A 23,040-nucleotide genomic window follows, 5' to 3' on the forward strand; every position below is an offset into this window, starting at 1 on the left:
TTCCTACCTATGCTTTGGAAAATACTGTGAGACTGTAGTGCTGCACTGGATTAATCAACGTTCTACATCTATTTCTGATCTGTCTGCTTAGCTGTAAACGCTACACCTGCTATACTAGCAACCTTTTATTAGCTAGGCTGCAGCACGCCACACCAATGACCAAGAACCGTTTAATCTGCTCGTGTGTTACTGTGATCAAGCGAACCAGTACAAACAGATTCATATTATACGGCCTTATGATAAAAGTGTCTGATATGATTATAATTATTATATATAATTAACTAGTATACTGTAACAGTAGCTCAGAGGTTAAGTTGATGGACTAGTAAGGTCCCATAAGGGTGGCGGTTCAAGCCCCACCATTATAAAGTTGCCACTGTTGGGCCCCTGAGCAAGGCCCTTAACCCCCAATTGCTCAAAAATTTTATTCAGTCATAACTGTAAGTCGCTTTGGATGGACGTGTCTGCTAAATGCAACAAATGTAAATTTAATTGGCAAAGTTGAGGACAACGGTAGCTCAGTGGTTAAGGTGCTGAACTAGCAATCAGAAGGTCACTGGTTCAAACTTCACCACTGCTGGGTTGCTGCTGTTGGACCCCTGAGCAAGACCCTTAACCCTCGATTGCTCAAACACCGCATTCAGTCATAACTGTCAGTCGCTTTGGGGATAAAAGCGTCTTCTAACTGGTGCAAATGTAAACTTAAATGGCAAAGTTGAGGACAGTGGTAGCTCAGTGGTTAAGGCGATGGACTAGTAAGGTCCCATGAGGTTGACAGTTCAAGCCCCATCATCAAGTTGTCACTGTTGGGCCCCTGAGCAAGGCCCTTAAAAAGTTGTATTCAGTCATAATTGTAAGTCGCTTTGGATGAAAAGCGTCTGCTAACTGGTGCGAATGTAAATGTATAAAGTTGCCAGCACGAGCGTGCAGGTAGATGATTGTGGTAGTATCAGGTATCATCCATAATTTGAGCTCTGATGTCTGATAGTACAAGAATGACTAACTAGTACAGGATCACAGTGTGTTTAAACTATCAATGAAGCCAGATGTCTATTCACACCAAATAAGATTTTAAAAGTTGTGCTTTTGTTTTATAAAATAGAGTCTTTGGGTGTGCAGAACTGTGTGCATTAATTCAGCATAAAACATTTGGGTATCACCCTGTACATCAAGCAGAGGAGAACTTCTGTATTTCAAATATCATCTTATTTACTAATTGTTTTCTATATCAGTGTGATACTATTTTGACCGCACAGTGTAGTAAATATTGTGCAATTTGAGACACAGTCATCCAGCTCATGTTTTAGCCTGATAAAGTGAGTGACATTATGATATTACATGCAGTGTTTGATGCCACCAGAATGGTTTGTTACTGGTTTTAATTATTTTGTAGAATGTGTGTTTACTGCAGTTTAACTTTAGAATCTTTCTGTTTTGCTCCACACGTCTCCTCAACACAACACACGACGCTCTCTCTCTCTCTCTCTCTCTCTCTCTCTCTCTCTCTCTCTCTCTCTCTCTCTCTCTCTCTCTCTGTGTGTGTGTTTGTTTTTATGGGTTCTGCAGTATCTCAGTGGTTAAATCCGCTCTTATTACATTGGGAGTGTTTGTGTTTTAACGCTGCAGGAGACAAAGTTCAGGATAGTGCTGGCTCAGCCCTGCGTCCTCTTGGACCCGCCGCTTTAGCACACAGACAGTTCTGGTCGTTACGTTACACCGGTCTGCTGTGTTCTCGGCTCTTTAGTTCAACTTCAGCGTGAAGTGTCTGGATTTGACGGTGCCGTTTTACGTCCTCGGCATTATAAACCTGCACCAGGTTCCTCCTCAGGGCGCCGGGTTCTTTCTTTATTCACGCGGAGGAGGTGTGATGGCTCAGCAGAGGAGCAGCTGAGGAGGCAGTTTTTCCTCAACGCTGCTCTCGTGAATGCCTCGAGAGGCACGGCGGTGTTAATAATTGTCCCGTGTAATGGGGGTGTTGTGGTAACAGGATGGTTTACGCGTGAGACCAGCTAGAACTCTCAGTGGGTGGGTGCAGGGCCAAGTGATATGATCATATGATCTCAGTATTGCAGTAAATGACATTATGAGACTTTTATTGCACTTCTTTAACCAGGACTCGATGGGTTAGATAGAAATCTGAAATCTGTTGCTGAACCTGAAACTCTGCAGTGGTTTTAGATTGGAGGTTGCTGCTGTTGGGCCCTTGAGCAAGGCCCTTAACCCTCAATTGCTTAGACTGTACACTGTCATAGTTTTGACTCTAGGACACTTGATTCCATTTACGTCTATATATTTAATAATCTATAAAGAGCTAGCGGTAGCTTAGTGGTTAAGGTACTGAAAAAGTAATCAGAAGGTTGTTGGTTCAAGCCCCACCAATTCCAGGTTGCAACTTGACCCCCAATTGCTCAAAACTGTATTCAGTCATAACTGTCAGTCGCTTTGGATAAACGTGTCTGCTAAGTGCTGCGAATGTAAATTTAAATGAGGACTGCGGTAGCTCAGTTGTCAAAGTTCTTGACTAGTAATCATAAGGTTCAAGCCCCACCATCATCAAGCTGCCACTGTTGGGCCCCTGAGCAAAGGCCCTTAACCCCCAATTGCTCAAAAACTGTATTCAGTCATAAAGCGTCTGCTAAATGCAACGAATGTACAGTGGCAAAGTTGAGGACAGTGGTAGCTCAGTGGTTAAGGTGATGGACTAGTAAGGTCCCATGAGGTCGACCGTTCAAGCCCCATCATCAAGTTGTCACTGTTGGGCCCCTGAGCAAGGCCCTTAACCCTCAATTGCTCAAAAACTGTGTTCAGTCATCACTGTCCGTCGCTTTGGATGAAAAGCGTCTGCTAAACGGTGCAAATGTAAATGTATAAAGTTGCCAGCAAGAGCGTGTAGGTAGATGATCGTGGTAGTATCAGGTATCATCCATAATTTGAGCTCTGATGTCTGATATTAAAAGAACGACTCAATTTTAACTTTTATTTATTTATTAGGATTTTAACATCATGTTTTACACACATTGGTCACAGTCATGGACGATTTTGTATCTCCAGTTCACCTCACTTGCACGTTTTTAGTGGAGAACATGTAAACTCCACACAGAAAGGACCCGGACCACACCACCTGGGAATCGAACCTGTGAGGAGACCGCGCTACACACAGAGCCACCGTGCCGCCCCTGATATTTAACTTCTATTCTAATTATACTTACTAGAACACTGATGAATATCTGCCGTACTATCTGTCCTGAAGGACACTTGCTCATTTCTTTCCTCACTTTTGTTCTTGTAGATCTCAGTTCCCCGTGACGCTGCGTCTCTCGGCTCGTCCTCCTCCGTCCTCTCGGTTTCTTTATTTAGATTCTGTCTGGCTTTTATCGCTCACGTCTGAGTCATGATGGGACAAACAGAAATGTCTCGTGGTGGTTTGTTACATCTGCTGTTATTCTACAGGTAAATTTTGTTAGTCGTGTTAGTTAGAACTTCAGTATCAGTTTGATGGTGTGTGCAGAGGGAAGAGGTGCACAAGTGTTTGTCTTTGCCGTTCTTTTGGTATTGGTTAAAATAAGTTAGCTATCATTTTCTGTGCAAGTTCTCCATCTCGTTACCATTACTGAGGCGTTTCTTCTGCGCCCAGCGACAGGAAATGAGTCAAATCTAAATCCAGAGAAAGAAGGGGGCCGAGACAGGGAGGGCAGAGAGATAATGAGAGAGTGACAGAGGGCCGAGACAGACCGTGAGACTGAATGAGTTTGATTCATGGGTGTGATGTCGGGCAGATAAGATCAAGAGGAGAAAGAAGGCCGAGGTAAAAGAGTAAACATGATTAAAATGAGTAGACGTGTGGTAATGATCAAAGAATTATCAATATTTCGATATATCCACGTTATTAAAAAAAAATTCATTCGTTATTTTAATGTCATTCTTATCGACCTGTTTATCCTGGTCAAGGTCGCGGCCAGGAAACGTTGGGTGCAAGGCAGGAATACCCTGGACGGGGTGCAAATCTATAGCAGGGCTTCGACCACCACCCAACCAGACTTTGCCACTAGAGATGCATGAGTACCGATACTGGTGTCGGGTATTTGCCCGATACCGCGCTCATTAACTCGTACTCGTACTCGCAAACGAGGCTCCGATACTAAACATCCGATACCGTGTGCCTAGTGCACGTCGCTGCGTTACGCCCGGTTCACACTACACGATTTTTGCCCTGATTTGCGCTCGGCGGCTGGTCGGCGCTAGATTTGCCGGCTCGGGAGCGACTCGGCGATCAAAGCGCTTGATCCAATAGGTATTGGTATCGGTATCGGCAAGTACACAAATACATGTACTTGTACTCGGTTGGGAAAAAATGGTATTGATGCATCCCTAATTGCCAGTCATGACCGTGTAGACACCTAGCTGGCTGATAGCAACGTTGAGATTCAAGGCCAGTGATGGCTCAGTGGTTAGGGTCGGTTCAAGCCCCGCCACCACCAAGTTGCCGCTGTTGGGTCCCTGAGCAAGGCCCTTAACCCTCAATTGCTCATTGTGTAAGTCGCTTTGGATAAAAGCGTCTGCTAAATGCTGAAAATCTCGGCAGTGCTGGGCTTGTGTAATGGACCGCTACGCCACCGGAGCACGAAAAAATAGTACTAGGAAAAAATTTATTGTTTATTATGTTTTATTTACTGGCACGTTCACCGTGTTTATTCAGCTGCGACATATTTCTGAGTCTCCCCGTCACGTAACAAACACCAAGATGGAAAGGTTAGGACTAGTGAGTGTCTTCTCTTAGTTAGTAGTGCAGCCTCGTGTTGGTTGAGATCAGCTGGCATGACAGATTGATGGGTAATCAGTGATACCCCTCTTCCCTCCTAAAGAGCAGGGCAGATCGACTCTCAGCTCTCTCTGATTTGTAACTCTCTGGCATTGATGCAGCTTCAAACAGTGAGCCTGTGGGGTATGTGCCTTTTTTTTTTTGGACGTTGTTCCAGCACTGACTGTACCTGTAGGACTGATATAAAAACCCACAGAGTCGCTCCTTCTAATCCTCGTGTTGCTCTTCAGCTCTGTTTTATTTACCCAAGAGTTTTGTACAATATCAACATTCGCTCGACGCCCCGACCTCAGGCTTTGGATGGGATGCATTACTAAGCACACCTTTTTGATTCTCCTCCCTGTTTCACTTTTAAACTTGTGTTACAGCTCCAGCGTCTGAGAAACGGTGAGAATCAGAATCAGCTTCTCCCAGAGTCTAAATAAAGCTTAACGTGGTTTAATGTAGTAAAAGAAGGAGACAGGAGCACTAAACTTCTCTTCATTATTACTGCTCATAAGTTCCTCCACTAATCACATTCCTCATTCGCCGTTTTACTACAATAAGTCACGCTAAGTTTAGTTCGTACGGCTCGAGTCGCTTTTACCGCCTCATACCAAACAGTTTGTCTCATTGGAGGAGCTTTGGAAAGGTCAGTTTTGCCGCTTCTCATGTGAACGCGCCCTAAGACTTCAGGTTGGTCCTCTCATCGCCTCTCTCGCGTCTTCAACTGGTTTGTGTTGATTTTATCAACATGAGCGTGTTTGTTCAGCTGGTTCTTCACTGTAGCAGATGTTCTGGTGCAGGAAAGGTCACGTGTGTGTGAGCTGGACACGACGGAGGAATCCTGACTGTAGTCCAAGTCGTTCTTCAATGGTCAGGACCCCCACAGGACCCCCACAGAGCAGGTATTATTTAGGTGGTGGATGATTCTCAGCACTGCAGTGACACTGACATGGTGGTGGTGTGTTAGCGTGTGTTGTGCTGGTACGAGTGGATCAGACACAGCAGCGCTGCTGGAGTTTTTAAACACCGTGTCCACTCACTGTCCACTCTATTAGACGCTCCTACCTAGTCGGTCCACCTTGTAGATGTAAAGTCAGAGACGATCGCTCATCTATTGCTGCTGTTTGAGTCGCTCGTCTTCTAGACCTTCATCAGTGGTCACAGGACGCTGCCCACGGGGCGCTGTTGGGTGGATGTTTTTTGGTTGGTGGACTATTCTCAGTCCAGCAGTGACAGTGAGGTGTTTAAAAACTGATTCACCACCTAAATAATACCTGCTCTGTGGGGGTCCTGTGGTGGTCCTGATTATTGAAGAACAGCATGAAAGTGAGGTAACAAAGCATGCAGAGAAACAGATGGACTACAGTCAGTAATTGTAGAACTACAAAGTGCTTCTATATGGTAAGTGGAGCTGATAAAATGGACAGTGAGTGTAGAAACATGGAGGTGGTTTTAATGTTATGGCTGGTCGGTGTATATTAAAATAAGCTACTATAAATTCCTGCATTAAAGTAAATTATAAATATGAAACTCTGCCTCTGTTTGTCCAGTCTTTCCTTATAAGGTCGCACGTAGGAGCAGCTCAGCGTGTCTGTTAGGCTGAATTGTCCTAAATGTTCTGGGTTGTGAACAAGCAGACCTCAAATTTTGAATGCGAAGCAGAGATGCTAGAGCAGCATCAGCACAATTCTATAAACATGAGCTGTGAAGCTTCTGGAATTTGGTGTTATTTGAAATGTCCTGCTGGGGAATTCCTGCCTCGACCCAGGTGTTTTCTGGTGGAACCGGACCCACCACAGCCCTGATCAGGTTAAAGCTGTGGTGTTGTTGTACACACTCGGTTTGCCGTCCTGACTGTCGGTGTAAATACAGGGTCACACCTCACAGACTAATGCGCATCCTCTTGTTTTCAGCCTGGCTTAAGATCGGTACCCAGGACCAAACCACACCAGACTTACACATTCCTACCTGATAAAGGGGGAGGATGCCCCGCAATGCCAATCCTGCCAATTACCCATCATTATACTCATATAATATCAGAGAATACCTAACGGATACAAAGCAAAGCACCCACATAAACCTTTCCTGCCGTGATTGTAACTCACGAGTAAACACGGCATTGATGGATAGATAGATATACAGACATACAGATAGATAGACAGACAGACAGACAGACAGACAGACAGACAGATAAATGATTGATAGATAAATAGATAGACAAATAGACAGACAGATAGATAAACAGACAGACAAATAAATGATAGACAGACAGACAAATACATAGATAGACAGACAGACAGACATACAAATAAATGATAGATAGATAGATAGACAGACAAATAAGTAAATAGATAGACAGACAGATAGATAGACAGACAGACACATAAATGATAGACAGACATACATAGACAGAGACAGACAAATAAATAAGTAAATAGACAGACAGACAAATACACAGATAGACAGACATACAAATAAATAATATATATATAGATAGACAGACAGATAGACAGACAAATAAATGATAGACAGACAGATAGACAGATATATAGATAGATAGACAGACATACAAATAGACAGACCGACAGCAAGACAGACAGATAGATAGACAGGCAGATATATAGACAGACAAACAGACAGACACACCAATAAATGATACAGACAGACAAATAGGTAGACAGACAGACAAATAAGTAAATAGACAGACAGACATACAAATAAATGATAGACAGACATACATAGACAGAGACAGACAAATAAATAAGTAAACAGATAGACAGACAGACAAATACACAGATAGACAGACATACAAATAAATAATATATATATATAGATAGATATGCAGACAGATAGACAGACAAATAAATGATAGACAGACAGACAGATATATAGATAGATAGACAGACAGACAAATGAATAGACAGACCGACAGCAAGACAGACTGATAGATAGACAGGCAGATATATAGACAGACAGACACACCAATAAATGATAGATAGATAGACAGACATACAAATAAATCATAGACAGACAGACATACATAGACAGAGACAGACAAATAAATAAGTAAACAGATAGACAGACACAAATACACAGATAGACAGACATACAAATAAATAATATATATATAGATAGACAGACAGATAGACACAGACAAATAAATGATAGACAGATATATAGATAGACAGACAGACAAATAAATAGACAGACAGACAGACAGATAGATAGATAGACAGGCAGACAGACAGACAGACCCAGGACCGAACCACGGCTCGTTTTCACACATGGTCATGGACCCAGTTCTGGAACCGAAGTGCAAACGCACTGAGACACGCCCCATGATTATGAGTTTACACATACATGCGTCCTTCAGAGGAACAGACGCTCTCTGTGTTTTTCTTTGACACATGGCTGTTTAAGAATGTACGATCACCCTCTCTCTTACTCTCGCTCGTCCTCTCGCTCCTTCTCTCGCTCTCTCTCCCCTTATTGGGTAACAGCGTGGTCTTAAACGCAGCCTCATTAGGATTGAATGCTGCTTTCAAAGTTTGGCAGTCGAAGAGCTAAATTTAGAGTGCACCCCCCTCCCTTATTTTTGAGGGCTGGAATGCCCCAACACACACACACACACACACACACACACACACACACACACACACTTAACGGTGGGGATTTTGCCATTTGGCATCCAGATTAAGAAAGTCTGTGTCACAGTGGCACATGCCGCCAAATTTAGAATAACGCGTCACACTGAAGCTGTAAAATGTTCTTCATCATCTGTTACTTCTGCTCAGAGTCTGAACGGATTACGTACGGGACGGGACTACACCCTGGACATGGTGCCAGTCCGGTGCAGGGCAAAACGGGCTCAAAACTAGCTCATACCCTCACATCCAGGGGCAATTTAGAATTCACTTTACCATAAAACATGTGTTCACAGTGAGAACATGCTAAACTTTATACAGACAGTGACCGGAGGCAAGAATTGAACCCAAGAAAACCTTGGTGCTGTGTGGCACCTACAGCAGCTGTGCCACGTTATGACTTTAAAAGTGTATTATAGTAATTTTTATTATTAAAAAGAGCCAATAATCCAATTAATATTTATTTAAATTAGAAATCTATAATGTTTAAATGAACAAGACTTTCTTTGGGGAAACAGAAATCAAAACTGGCCCAATTTTAACTCTAGTTTATAAAAAAAAAAACGGGATAAATGTAAAGTGTAACAGCGTGCATCGATGCTGTTAAGTCTGTTTGCTCCAGATTAGCTTTCATTTACACTATATTGTCAAAAGTATGTGGACACTGGACCAAGAGCTTGTTGATCATCCCATTTCAGAACTGTGAACAGTAATATGAAGTGTTTTCTCTCCTCCAAATTAAGTGCTTTTATTTATTCATCTGTAATTCCACTTTACATGTGACTTTGTGATTTCTATTCTGTTATATTGTTAGTTTGGACACTGTGCTTCCTGTCTGATTATTGATGTCATATGGAAGGAGGATTTGTTGTTTTCTTTCTGAGATATTGAGAAGCTTCGTTCATAATTGTCTACCCAGAAACCAAACCTGACTGAGTGTATAAATGTTTAATAATAAATGAAGGCTCTGTTAGAAGATCGGATGCTGTAACAGAGCAAAATGGATAAAATTCCATAAACACCATAAGAGCATCAGATGCTGTGTAGTAGAGACGAAGATGCTGCGATTCGGATTGGGAGTGATGAGGATGGACGAGATCAGACAAATTTAGCGATGCCAGAGTTCTATAAAGAGAACGGTGCTGAGGATGGAGCCACCAGGCCAAAGAGGAGGTTTATGGATGTAGTGAGGGAGGATGTTCAGAACAGGGCAGGATGGAGACGGATGATCCGCTGTGGCGACTCGTAATGGGAACAGCCTAATAGAGAAAGAGGATCAGATGCTGTGTATTTATAAAGGTGTGTTACGTATTGTGTTTGTGTTTTACCCAGCTTACTCGGATCAGTGCAGACTTTGTTAGGGCTGCAACTATCGATTAATTCTGTAATCGAGTATTCTGTCGATTATTCCAGCGATTAATCGAGTAATCGGATAAGAAACACTTCTGCTTTAATAAATACATATAAGATTAAATAAGACGCGTCTCTTAAAACTAACTGCACTTGCACTTTTTGAAATGCAAAAACAAATACATCAAAAATAAATCAAATTACTTTTAAAGTCTATACAGGCACCCTAAAACTAAAGGGATAAATATTAATAAACAATAAAACATAAACATGAGCCTCTAATTTGTGCAACTTTCAGAACTAAGTTTCAGCTACAGCTCACGCAGAACATAAAGCTTTAATATTTAGTCGGGAGGATTTGTGGTGGTTGTAGGAGGTTCTGTCAGGATTGTATCTCCTAGATGAGGTAGATTTAGTGTGTGTGTGTGTGTGTACGTGTGTGTTTGCCTGAGCCTTCAAAAAAGCCTGTGGTGGTTACAAGGAAGAAAAGTCAGCGTATCAGCGTATTATTTTAGTAATCGAATTACTCGAGTTTCTGGAGGAATCGTTTCAGCTCTAGACTCTAGACTGTCCTGTAAGTGTACAGACGCAGAGCATTTATACGTCTGAAAATCTCACCCTTGTTTCTTTTTGTGTATTAAAATGGCTCAGCCACGATAATCTGCTAACGCACCAGTGCCGAGATTCTGAAATCCAGGGGTTCGAATCTCAGCTCTGCGGCTGGGTGGGAAAGGCTGAATTATGGGGTTGTGTGAGGACCTTAGTTGCCCAGGGAGCCCGTACAGAAAGTGGGATGTGGCTCTCCATACGCGTGTGTCCACCGAACTATGGGTGAATAAGAAAGGGATTGGTGGGACTGCGCACGTGACTGAGGGAGTGCGTGTCAGCGATGTACACCCTACTTGGATGACGACGCATTAATGTGTTTGTTTGTTTGTTTGTTTGTTTGTTTTTTTAAAGGAACATATCAGCTTCTGTATCAGCTTTATGAAAGTACCTTGTATTTACCTGGCATTAGTACCAGCTATATCAGGTCCTGTTGGTATAAATCCTAACCACGTACATACGGTCTCGTAAGTGCAAAAAGTAAAGCTCTAGTTCTGAGACCTTGTGCAGAGGAGAAAGGCCATGTGCGTAGATGTCAGGGACTGTCGTGTGTGTGTGTGTGTGTGTGGTGATCGAGGCTTTGGCCCAGAGTCTAAACACTCAGAGAGCATCTGCTCCTTCAATGGCCTCTTGCACAGAAAAAGAGCTGACACACACACACACACACACACACACACAGTCAGAGCCATCTGGAAGAGTGTTTTCAGCACAACATCCACACAGACACAATCATTACAGTGGCCTATTGTTCAACACCTAAAACACGTTCTACCCCGAGAACAGAAAACGGCTCCGAATCCAACCCAAGCAAAAGAGGGACACGGATTTCGTTCGCACTCCTTATATGGTCGTGCCGAAAACTACAGCCCGGACGGAAAGTTGTCTTTCGGTCCAGACAAAACGACGGCAAACGTGAGTCGCCCGAATTCCACGCGTCTGCACCACCTGCCCCCTGCACACATTCATGCAAAACCTCAGTATTCATCATCTTTATTTACATATTATAGGATTTACTCACATGCAAATCATCAGGTGACCTGTGTGTCATAAAATCACGTTCAGTCAAATGTCTGAATTCAAGCTCTGACCACACGAAAAGCGAAATATACACCGATCAGGCATAACATTATGACCACCTTCCTAATATAGTGTTGGCCCCCCTTTTGCTGCCCCGTACGCAACAAACTGCGCTTCTCTGTGTATTCTGACACCTTTCTATCAGAACCAGCGTGAACTTCTTCATCAGTTTGAGCTACACGGGCATCAGTGAGCCTTGGTCGCCCATGACCCTGCCGCCGGTTTACCACTGTTCCTTCCTTGGACCACTTCTGAGAGATACTGACCACTGCAGCTCTTGCAGTTTTGGAGACGCTCTGACCCAATTTGCCCTCATCAAACTCAACTTTGAGGATAAAATGTCCACTCGCTGCCTAATATACATCCCCCCCCCCCAGTGTTATTCACTTCACCCGTCAGTGGTCATAATGTTACGCCTGGTCAGTGTAGTTTGGTTCTGGTTCACTGGGAAGCACTTGGCACAAGGCAGGGCGCCAGTCCATCCCAGACCTAACCACGAGCATGATGCAAAACAAACTCATTCAAGGTTTAAAGCCCCACCCTTGGTCTCCCAAGCAGCACCCTTAACCCTGTCGCTTGGCCCTCCTGCGACAGGAAACACTGACGTCACACGAAGACGACGTTTCAGTGCATCAGACCGAGCAAACAGTCCAAAACAGGAATGGACACACACTCACACACACGTACACTCTCCCTACCCTATTCAAATGAATGCAGTGTGTGTGTGTGTGTGTGTGTACATGTGTGTGTGTGTGTGCTTTAACCCAGCGAGTGAGCTCATACAGCGCATGAGTGGAGCCATTATGTGTCCTACAAGTCAGTGTTTATATACAGACACAACCTGTGGATTCATTCCTTATACATATACCTTATACTTATTTTCCTGGTCACGGGCAGGGTGGTTCCAGTGCAGCCCAAAAACTGTAAGAGAACACCGTGATGACCTGTGCTGGATTGGCAGCCTGTCCGGTGTGTGAGTGACTGAATTGGTGTGTGTGTGTGTGTGTGTGTGTGCGCGCACTTTATCCTGGTCAGGAGTACGGCAGGCCTGGTTCCTCTGGGTAACACTTAGCTGTAAGCAGGAATACTCTGGACGCATTAAGGACGGCGTATGGGTAAATTGAAGGTAAAGGAGGGTGTAACAGATTGTTGGAATAAGCTTCGAGTGTGTGTGTGTGTGTGTTTCTGTCTTACTCTCAATCTTAATATTTAAAAATATGTAAATGTGTAGTAATTGACATGAACTTGTACTGAAATTCAGTGTTAGAAATACTTGGGACGCCTCCATACAGCATGCGATTAAATTAGGTTAGGCAATCTGGTTCTTTCCAGTTCATTAAACCAGTACAGTATGACCTGGACACTTAACACGAGTGTTTTCTGTATCTTTTGGCCCTTTAGACGTGGCCTGTCGTCTCACAGGAAATGCTCGGCCCTTACCAACACTTAACAAACTATATATATATATATATATACACACACAATATACAATACACAGTATGCAAAAAAGTATGTGCAAACTGTGCATCTGGCATATTAATAATAGAAGCAGTAGTGTTTATATTCTGATAAACAATATATGCAGATATATAAGCATAAATATAAATATATATGGGGATAAATATTAAAAACAATATAATATCAGATGTAGGTATGCATTAATGCCTATAATCGTGGTAATATACAAATATACTTTCAGCCATAGTGCGCTGGTGTATTAGCTTACTGCCACACCCAAGTACAAAGTAAAATAGTCCCAGTTACTCAGTGTTTGTATTATGCAGATGCACATAAATGAAAGAGCCAAATGAGAGGAGCTACATTCCCAGATTTATTAGTGCTAATGTGAATAAGGCTTTAATAATACTGCACAATTTCAAGCGTTTGTGGGCTGAATCTGTGGTCACTCACACACACACACACACACACACACACACAGTGGAGAAATGAAGATAAAAGGAAACACAGCCCACTCTCTCTGCAGCCTTGGCTCTGTTGGCATTAATAATATTGCAGTGTGTTTGCAGGCTGGTCTGTGCAGGAATGTGCAAATAACTCCTGCTAATCACTCGCATGTTATCCAGAAATGCCATGTAATGCACCCACACACACACACACACACACACACACTCACACACACACACACACACACACTGACATGGGTCAGAGCAGTTTAACTATGTCGGAGTAAGATAGAAACAGCAGCGCGCTTGTAACTGTATTATAGCTCAACTTTTTTTTCTGAACGGTCCACCCACGTCACTCCCGTCCTCCACCGGCTGCACTGGCCTCCAAAAGCCGTCCATATCAAATACAGAATAATTCTGCTTACTTTTAAAGCCCTCATGGCCTCGACCCTTCCTACCGTAGCGAAGTCCTTTAACCTTACCCCCAAACTTTGGAACTCTATTCTCCGTCTCACCCTTCAAAGGTCGACTAAAAGGCCGCTCAGGTGGCGCAGCGGTAAAAAACACACGCTGGAACCAGAGCTGGGATCTCATCGTGTCAAGTTTCAGCTCTAAGGCTGAGCGGCCACATGAGCGACGATTGGCCTGTCGTTCAGATATGGGCGGGACTAAGTCGGACGGGGTCTCTCTCTCATGACTGGCGCAATTGCGACCTCTGCTGGCTGATTGATGGCGCCTGCACAGAGATGAGGAAAGAGGGTGTGTCTCTCCGTACACAGTGCTGAGCTGCACTGCACTCGTCAAAGCGTAGGTTATAAGATGCATACGGCTGCTGGCCACGTGTCGGAGGGGGCGTGGGTTAGCTTCGTTCTCCTCAATCAGAGCGGGGATCGGCATTGGTGGAGAGGAAGCGTGACGCAGTGGGGCAACTGGATGCACTAAAAGAGAGAAAAAGGGAGAAAATGCATAAATAATATCGATGCAAGTCACTGCAGTGCTGAGTGATCCACCACCTAAATAATACCTGCTCTGTGGGGGTCCTGACCATTGAAGAACAGCATGAAAGGGGGCTAACAAAGCATGTAGAGAAACAGATGGACTACAGTCAGTAATTGTAGAACTACAAAGTTCTACAATTAACACTATCAGCCGATAAAATTTTATCAGCATGCTGTTCTTCAATGGTCAGGACCACCACAGAGCAGGTATTATTCAGGTGGTGGATCATTCTCAGCACTGCAGTGACACTGACATGGTGGTGGTGTGTTAGTGTGTGTTGTGCTGGTATGAGTGGATCAGACACTCACTCACTGTCACTGCTGGACTGAGAATAGTCCACCGACCAAAAATATCCAGCCAACAGCGCATCTACTGCTTGGTTGACCTGTGTTAAACTCAAAAATATTGATAGATGGTTTTAAGAAATCAGCCTTTCTAACCTTTATGTCAACTGAAAGTGAGCAGCTGAAAAATTACCTATGAAAGTTTGGTAGAGGCTCATTAAAAATACGGTGTCCACTAGTAGTAAAATATTACATGTTTGTTGTTGGTATCGTCTCAAGAAACTAAGAAATGCAAATAAATCATTTTAAAAAGATGATTACAGGGTTAAGGGCCCAACAACAGGGGCTGCATTGCAGAGTCGTGTCCTGCATGTCTGTCTTTTAGGTCATCTGCTGTCCTTCATAGTGAGCCAGTAGCTGAATTGGATTCTCTCAATTGCCCATGGGTGTACAGGAGTGAGCGTGTGGCGCTCTGTGCTCAGTGTCTCATTTAGGCTCCAGGAACGAGGTGAGACGAGATGGTTTTTTAACCGCATGAGACTGCATGTTAAGTTTCTTCTTCTGATCAGTGCTATTGAATAGAACAGTGTGTGTGTGTGTGTGTGTGAGAGTAGGGATGTGGTTTATCTGATCCACTCCCTGGATGCTGCTGTATTGGATCTTCTCTGCTGTAGTTCTTGCCGCAGCACTGTACTGAAAGCGATCTTAATCCTCCCTTAAGATTTCCATCCTCAGCTGTTACTGCCTCTCCCGTTACTTGTCCTTTTTTGGTTTGGATATACTTAATTCCCTTGTGCACACCAGTGACATCGGCCAGTCGCGTGACACGTCATGACATTCTAGCAAAAAATGTTTTCGGTTGTGCGTGTAGCTACTGATGCGCCGCCGCGTTCACGTCATCATCACATGAGAATCTTCTTCCCCGTAAAGCTTCCTTGAGCGTCCAAAAAGGTGGAAATGGATGGAGCTAAATCCGGACTATAAGCGTCTCTCGGTCTCTCAGATACGACCGACTCCTCCTCCTACACCCTCACCGCTTATAACCACAATATAAAAGTGAGGAAACTTTTTGAAGATCCCTCGTATTACAAACTACATTTTTTTTTATTCTATTTGTTTAACTACATAGTGTTGTACAATAATACGGATGTACAGTGTATCACAAAAGTGAGTACACCCCTCACATTTCTGCAAATATTTCATTATATCTTTTCATGGGACAACACTATAGACATGAAACTTGGATATAACTTAGAGTAGTCAGTGTACAACTTGTATAGCAGTGTAGATTTACTGTCTTCTGAAAATAACTCAACACACAGCCATTAATGTCTAAATAGCTGCAACATAAGTGAGTACACCCCACAGTGAATATGTCCAAATTGTGCCCAAATGTGTCATTGTCCCTCCCTGGTGTCATGTGTCAAGGTCCCAGGTGTAAATGGGGAGCAGGGCTGTTAAATTTGGTGTTTTGGGTACAATTCTCTCATACTGGCCACTGGATATTCAACATGGCACCTCATGGCAAAGAACTCTCTGAGGATGTGAGAAATAGAATTGTTGCTCTCCACAAAGATGGCCTGGGCTTTAACCTCCTCACCCCCGAGATTGGACGCTTTGAAAACAAACAATATCCTGTAACAACACTTGTTCATTTCAGCCTTTTAAATGACATTATACAAAAAAAAAAAGAAATTTGGCTTGGGGACTGTGAGTTATTTAGTGTCCAGTATACTGGACATTTGGAATTAAGAGCATGAAATGTGCAAGATTCTGAAAAAATTTACATATTATTATTACCATTATAACATGTGACATATCAAGTATTGTACATTTATGGCATAATGTAATACATGTTTATAATATTAAAAAGCATATACTAGTTTATACAGAAGTAAAAATTTACATTTTAATTATTTATATGAATATTTTAAATATTTAATTTAAAACTTTTAATTTTAAAAACTCAAACCTTAAAAATGAAAACTCAAACTTTTTAATTAAAACATTTAGTTTTGTTCATTTCCCCTTTTCTTATAAACAAACTTTCCTTTTATAGATATATTTTAAAAACAAGGAACATTACTAAAACATAAAACAGAATATTCAGTTTGTGAATATTAATTTTAAATTTTAAATTATCCACATATCTATCTTTCAATATAAATATTTTGAAAATAAATGATATCTAAATTATTCAAATCAAAACCTTTTGCATTTCAGCTTTGAGTTTTTCTTTTCTTTTTTTAACGGGACCTTGTGTGGAACTCATAAAAGCAGTTTCGTTCAACTTGAATGCAAAGAAATACATTACATTTTAAACATCTTATGCTTGATTTTTTGGTGCAGCCAGGGTTTCTGCACCTCTGAAAGTTGGTGCTATCACTACCCACCACTGGCAAGTGCTCTGCCCCACTGCATCTAACATCTTGGCTTAGAATCACTTAACTCCCTATCACTATCCTGTTGATATTCATCCCACTACTCTCAACACTGCAGTCCAGGCACGTGCACAGACATTTTTGGGGGCAGGTGCTCAAACAAAAAAAAAGGGCACCCATCGCCAAAATTATTTATAAAATTAAAAAAAAAAAAAAAAAAAAAAAAACATGGTACGATATTTAAGTTATATATTTATTTCTGTTAACACAATCAATACACATCTAATCAAATAACTCAAATTATCAAATTGCATAAATAAATGAAAAACAGGCAAAAACAAGGCAATATTGTGCACGCTTTTAATAACCAAACAACTGATACTGATACATCTCCCTCATTTGCTTTAGATGGCTTAATCCAGGATAAAAGAGAGCTGCTACCCTGAGATGCTTGCTGTAGTTCCTTTTCTTTCTGCTTTTGTAACCTTTCAAGAGTGACTTACTGAATCTCCATAAAGGGGAGAACACAGTATACATCATTTTACTGTTTTCTGACAGAGTTGAAGCATTAAACTAATAATATACCATTACTAGTATCAATTTACCTCACCAGACTGTCATGTAGCTCAACTTAAGACCTACCTTTGATTTCAAATCAGAAACCCACTTTGGGTAGTTAATGTTAACGATGGGCCTATTTTTATGCCAATAAAATCAAATAGACAACTAAATAACATTTTCCTATTTATGCGGGTCAGAGGAGAACTGTGTAGCAGCGGTTTGGCCTGGCGCTCAGCACTGCATGATTGCTAACCGGAGGAGGAGGAGGGAGGGGCAAGGCGGGGATCATATTGGGGCAGAATTCTCACAAGAACTCAAATAAATGCCCGTCAGATATCAAAACAATTTTGGGGGGAATTGATGACAGAGAGGGTAATTTTTATTTTTAAATATTAATGAATGTAGAAAAAAGTTGGGCTCCAGCAGAAAGGGCACTTTTCTCATCCAGGGCAAAAGGGCAGGTGCTTGAGCACCACTAGGGGTCTATCTGTGCACGTGCCTGCTGCAGTCTATTACTATCATCTAGTAATTTAAGCACCTCATCTACTGTCAGCCCTTAACATACACGAAAAAGATATGTACAGCACGAAAAATGCAAAAAGTAATACTGATGCACATCTTCTAATTCATAGTTAGCATGACAAACTAAACAACATTCAATACGTTAAATCCAAATGTCCAGCTGGCTGGACATAAAACATTTGCTCTAAATTTAAGTATGCGTAAATACATATTCATCGCTTATATTGTTACCAATCATTACAAAAACCTTCTAAAAATACATCATTTCTAAAACACTTTGGTTATATGTGCACATTAATAGATAAAAACGTATGTTTTGTTCGGTCACGGAGGCAACAAGCGTCTTTCTCAACAGCTGCCATCTTCGGGTCTTTTTTCAAGAAGCTTAAAAAAAATTCTCAATGTCTTTGACCAACCAGTAGAAAGACAGAGTTGTGTTGGAGTGTCTAAAAGTGAGTGTAACAAAGTAAAACTTCCTGTCGAGTTATAAAACCCAGAAAAAAAATGTCCAGTATACTGGACATTAGGAGTGAGGAGGATAAGAAGATTGCTAACACCCTGAAACTGAGCTACAGCATGGTGGCCAAGGTCATACAGCGGTTTTCCAGGACAGGTTCCACTCGGAACAGGCTTCGCCAGGGTCGACCAAAGAAGTCGAGTCCACGTGTTCGGCGTCATATCCAGAGGTTGGCTTTAAAAAATAGACACATGAGTGCTGCCAGCATTGCTGCAGAGGTTGAAGACGTGGGAGGTCAGCCTGTCAGTGCTCAGACCATACGCCGCACACTGCATCGACTCGGTCTGCATGGTCGTCATCCCAGAAGGAAGCTGACGCACAAGAAAGCCAGCAAACAGTTTGCTGAAGACAAGCAGTCCAAGAACATGGATTACTGGAATGCCCTGTGGTCTGACGAGACCAAGATAAACTTGTTTGGCTCAGATGGTGTCCAGCATGTGTGGCGGCGCCCTGGTGAGAAGTACCAAGACAACTGTATCTTGCCTACAGTCAAGCATGGTGGTGGTAGCATCATGGTCTTGGGCTGCATGAGTGTTGCTGGCACTGGGGAGCTGCAGTTCATTGAGGGAAACATGAATTTCAACTGTACTGTGACATTCTGAAACAGAGCATGATCCCCTCCCTTCGAAAACTGGGCCTCATGGCAGTTTTCCAACAGGATAACGACCCCAAACACAACCTCCAAGATGACAACTGCCTTGCTGAGGAAGCTGAAGGTAAAGGTGATGGACTAAACCCAATTGAGCACCTGTGGCGCATCCTCAAGTGGAAGGTGGAGGAGTTCAAGGTGTCTAACATCCACCAGCTCCGTGATGTCATCATGGAGGAGTGGAAGAGGATTCCAGTAGCAACCTGTGCAGCTCTGGTGAATTCCATGCCCAGGAGGGTTAAGGCAGTGCTGGATAATAATGGTGGTCACACAAAATATTGACACATTTGGGCACAATTTGGACATGTTCACTGTGGGGTGTACTCACTTATGTTGCCAGCTATTTAGACATTAATGGCTGTGTGTTGAGTTATTTTCAGAAGACAGTAAATCTACACTGCTATACAAGTTGTACACTGACTACTCTAAGTTATATCCAAGTTTCATGTCTATAGTGTCGTCCCATGAAAAGATATAATGAAATATTTGCAGAAATGTGAGGGGTGTACTCACTTTTGTGATACACTGTACCTCGAGCTGCTGTAATAACTGACTTTCCCTCAGGGATTAATACATGGATCTGTCTGTCTGTCTGTAACAGTGCCGCTGCTGTTCTGGTTCTTTGTACTACTATAGTCACATCAAAGCACCTACACGATTCCTCTGCTTCTTCAAAATAAGACGTTTGTGTTTGTGTTCGTTGCAGGCGGGCAGCGATGGCGAGAGCATCGGGAACTGCCCCTTCTCCCAGCGTCTCTTCATGATCCTCTGGCTCAAGGGCGTGGTCTTTAACGTCACCACCGTCGACCTGAAGAGGTAGGACCACCTGTGTGTGTGTGTTTGTGTTTGGCTAATAACTGTAAATAAAGGTGCCTTCTGCTCAAATGACTTTGATTTAATGCAATAATTAGACATACGGTTTATATAACAGGATGTAGTTTAGAACACAAGTTCATACGACAAACATCAAAATCCCTTCAACAGATTTAAAAACCACGAACACATTTTACAGACATGGCATTAAAATCCAAATAAATAAATTCCCTCTCACTTATCAACCAAAATCTGGTTAAAGATAACGTCTGGCTTTGTACTACTGCTGCATTTATCATTATTCTATTATGTTTAAATATTTACAAGCAATTTATAAATCTAAATGCTTATGAAATAGCTAAATTTGTTTATCTGTCCATCACTAATAACCCGGCCGTTCTTCCTGTTTCCTGGATACAATTGGAGTCTGCAAAACTATTGAAATGTGTTCACTGGTCTGCAAATCCTGCAAACCGAGCACAGACAAAAGACTGAAACAACTGGACCATCTCCACACTGGTCAGCCTCACTTCATTTTATCAGCTCCACTTACCATACAGAAGCACTTTGTAGCTCTACAATTATGCTTTGTTACCCTCCTTTCATGCTGTTCTTCAATGGTCAGGACCACCACCATCAGCACTGCAGTGACACTGACATGGTGGTGGTGTGTTAGTGTGTGTTGTGCTGGTATGAGTGGATCAGACACAGCAGCGCTGCTGGAGTTTTTAAACACCGTGTCCACTCACCGTCCACTCTATTAGACGCTCCTACCTAGTCGGTCCACCTTGTAGATGTAAAGTCAGAGACGATCGCTCATCTATTGCTGCTGTTTGAGTCGCTCATCTTCTAGACCTTCATCAGTGGTCACAGGACGCCGCACACGGGGCGCTGTCGGCTGGATGTTTTCGGTCGGTGGACGATTCTCGGTCCAGCAGCGACATTGAGGTGTTTAAAAACTCCAGCAGCGCTGCTGTGTCTGATCCACTCATACCAGCACAACACACACTAACACACCACCACCATGTCAGTGTCACTGCAGTGCTGAGAATCATCCAGCACCTAAATAATACCTGCTCTGTGGGGGTAGCAAAGCATGCAGAGAAACAGATGGACTACAGTCAGTAATTGTAGAACTACAAAGTGCTTCTATATGGTAAGTGGAGCTGATAAAATGAACAGAAGGAGGTGGTTTTAATGTTATGGCTGATGTGTGTGTGTGTGTGTGTGTGCATGGTTGACTAGTGGTTAACGTACTGGACTAGTAATCAAAAGGTCACTGGTTCAAGCTCCAGGTTGCCACTGTTGGGCCCTTGAGCGAGGCTCTTAACCTTCAATTGCTTAGACTGTATACTGTCACAGTACTGTAAGTCACTTTGCATTTTCTGCTAACAATATAAAAAGCAGATTTTTTTTATTAGAGAGAATTCCACCTCTCTCTCTCTCTCTCTCTCTCTCTCTCTCTCTCTCTCTCTCTCTCTCCCTCCCTCTCTCTCTCCCTGAGTGAGAGTTTCCACATGTGATCCTCATCCTTCAGCCCACATGAGCGTTTAATAGCTCTCCAGAACATAAAGGACACATTGTCCGAGCGCGCGGGTTTTATCGCTCCTCAGATGAAATGGGACAGTCGAGTCTCTATGTACCGCACTCGCTTCAGTTCAGGCCAGGTCACTTCTCCACCCAGCGCATGTTCTCGAAGAGTGTGCCATGTGGTGAGGGTGCTTCCTGTGCCCGTTCATGCCAGAGATGTGAGCTCATTTCCTGTTATTTACCCAGAATGGTGGTCGGATCAGAGTGTTCCAGACTGCAGGGAAATCTCGACTTCCAGGGGGCTTCAGCACAGTGGTCTAAATAATGCTGCTGTAATATCTACTGATGACAAACGACTGTAGAGCGTGATGTTTACCGCGTTCAACAACTATAATAGGACCGCAATTTTTCTTCCAATCTAGTCATATCCAGTTCCCCAATCATATTTCACCACATTTTCATTTTCAGCATTTAGCAGATGCTTTTATCTAAAGCGACTTACAGTACTGTGACGGTAAACCGTGTAAGCAATTGAGGGTTAAGGGCCTTGCTCAAGGACCCAGCAGTGTGGGGCTTGAACCAGCGACCTTTTGATTACTAGTCCAGTACCCTAACCACTAGGCTACAACTGCACTACTGCTGCAGAGCTCCACTCCTGACCGAGCAGGGTCGTAACTACCACTCGCCCCCTTTGACGCGTGTGCAGTACCGACCGTTTCTTTTCTCCTGCACCAGGCGGGTTTATATGGAGATCCGCATCGCGCACAGAGTGTCACGCAACGATCTCCGTTATCCCCCGTCTCTGTGCGGCACCATCGATCAGCCAGCAGAGGTCGTAATTGCAGCAGTTATGAGGAATCACCTCCTGCACTTTCACCCTTCAAACAAGCCAATCGATGTTCGTATAAGCACCCGCTCTGGTGCAGTAGCATGTTTTAGCTCTCCGTTCAAAACACGGACGAGAATTTCCGTCTTTGGATGTTCTGGGTTTACATTAAACTGGGCTGGGCGCCTACATAAACAACGATTGGCTGTTGTTCATACAGGGTGGGAGCCGGACCAGCGTTCCTCATAACTGATGCATTTACGACCTCAGCTGACTGATTGATGTGTATAATGTGGACAGGGTGTGGCTCTCCGTACACAAAGCTGATCTGCATGTGAACTCGCCCCGTGCAGGTGAAAAGATGCGGTCGGCTGCTGCATCAGATCAACATCAGTAGAGAGGAAGCGTAATGCAATCGGGTAATTGGATACGCTACAAGTCGGGAGAAAATGCATAAACAAAAAAAGCACATTTTCCTGTGAACATAGTTGGGACCCTGACTGAGTGAGAATCATAGAAAATGAGCTGAATAATCATTCAGAACAATAGAAGTGCGGTGTTTTATATGCG

The 23,040-nt window shown here is 43.0% G+C and overlaps 1 protein-coding gene across 1 annotated transcript in view; it reads left to right on the forward strand.

The window, feature by feature from the left end:
- clic4 (chloride intracellular channel 4) overlaps positions 1 to 23,040 on the forward strand; it is a 49,703-nt gene that overhangs the window by 10,780 nt on the left and 15,883 nt on the right. The window contains exon 2 of the mRNA XM_063007264.1: positions 20,008 to 20,117. Within this exon, the coding sequence (XP_062863334.1) occupies positions 20,008 to 20,117 (110 nt within the window). The remainder of the gene's footprint in view (positions 1 to 20,007; positions 20,118 to 23,040) is intronic.

The sequence above is a fragment of the Trichomycterus rosablanca genome, chromosome 13 (genome assembly GCF_030014385.1).
Source record: "Trichomycterus rosablanca isolate fTriRos1 chromosome 13, fTriRos1.hap1, whole genome shotgun sequence".
Taxonomy (NCBI): Eukaryota; Metazoa; Chordata; class Actinopteri; order Siluriformes; family Trichomycteridae; genus Trichomycterus; species Trichomycterus rosablanca.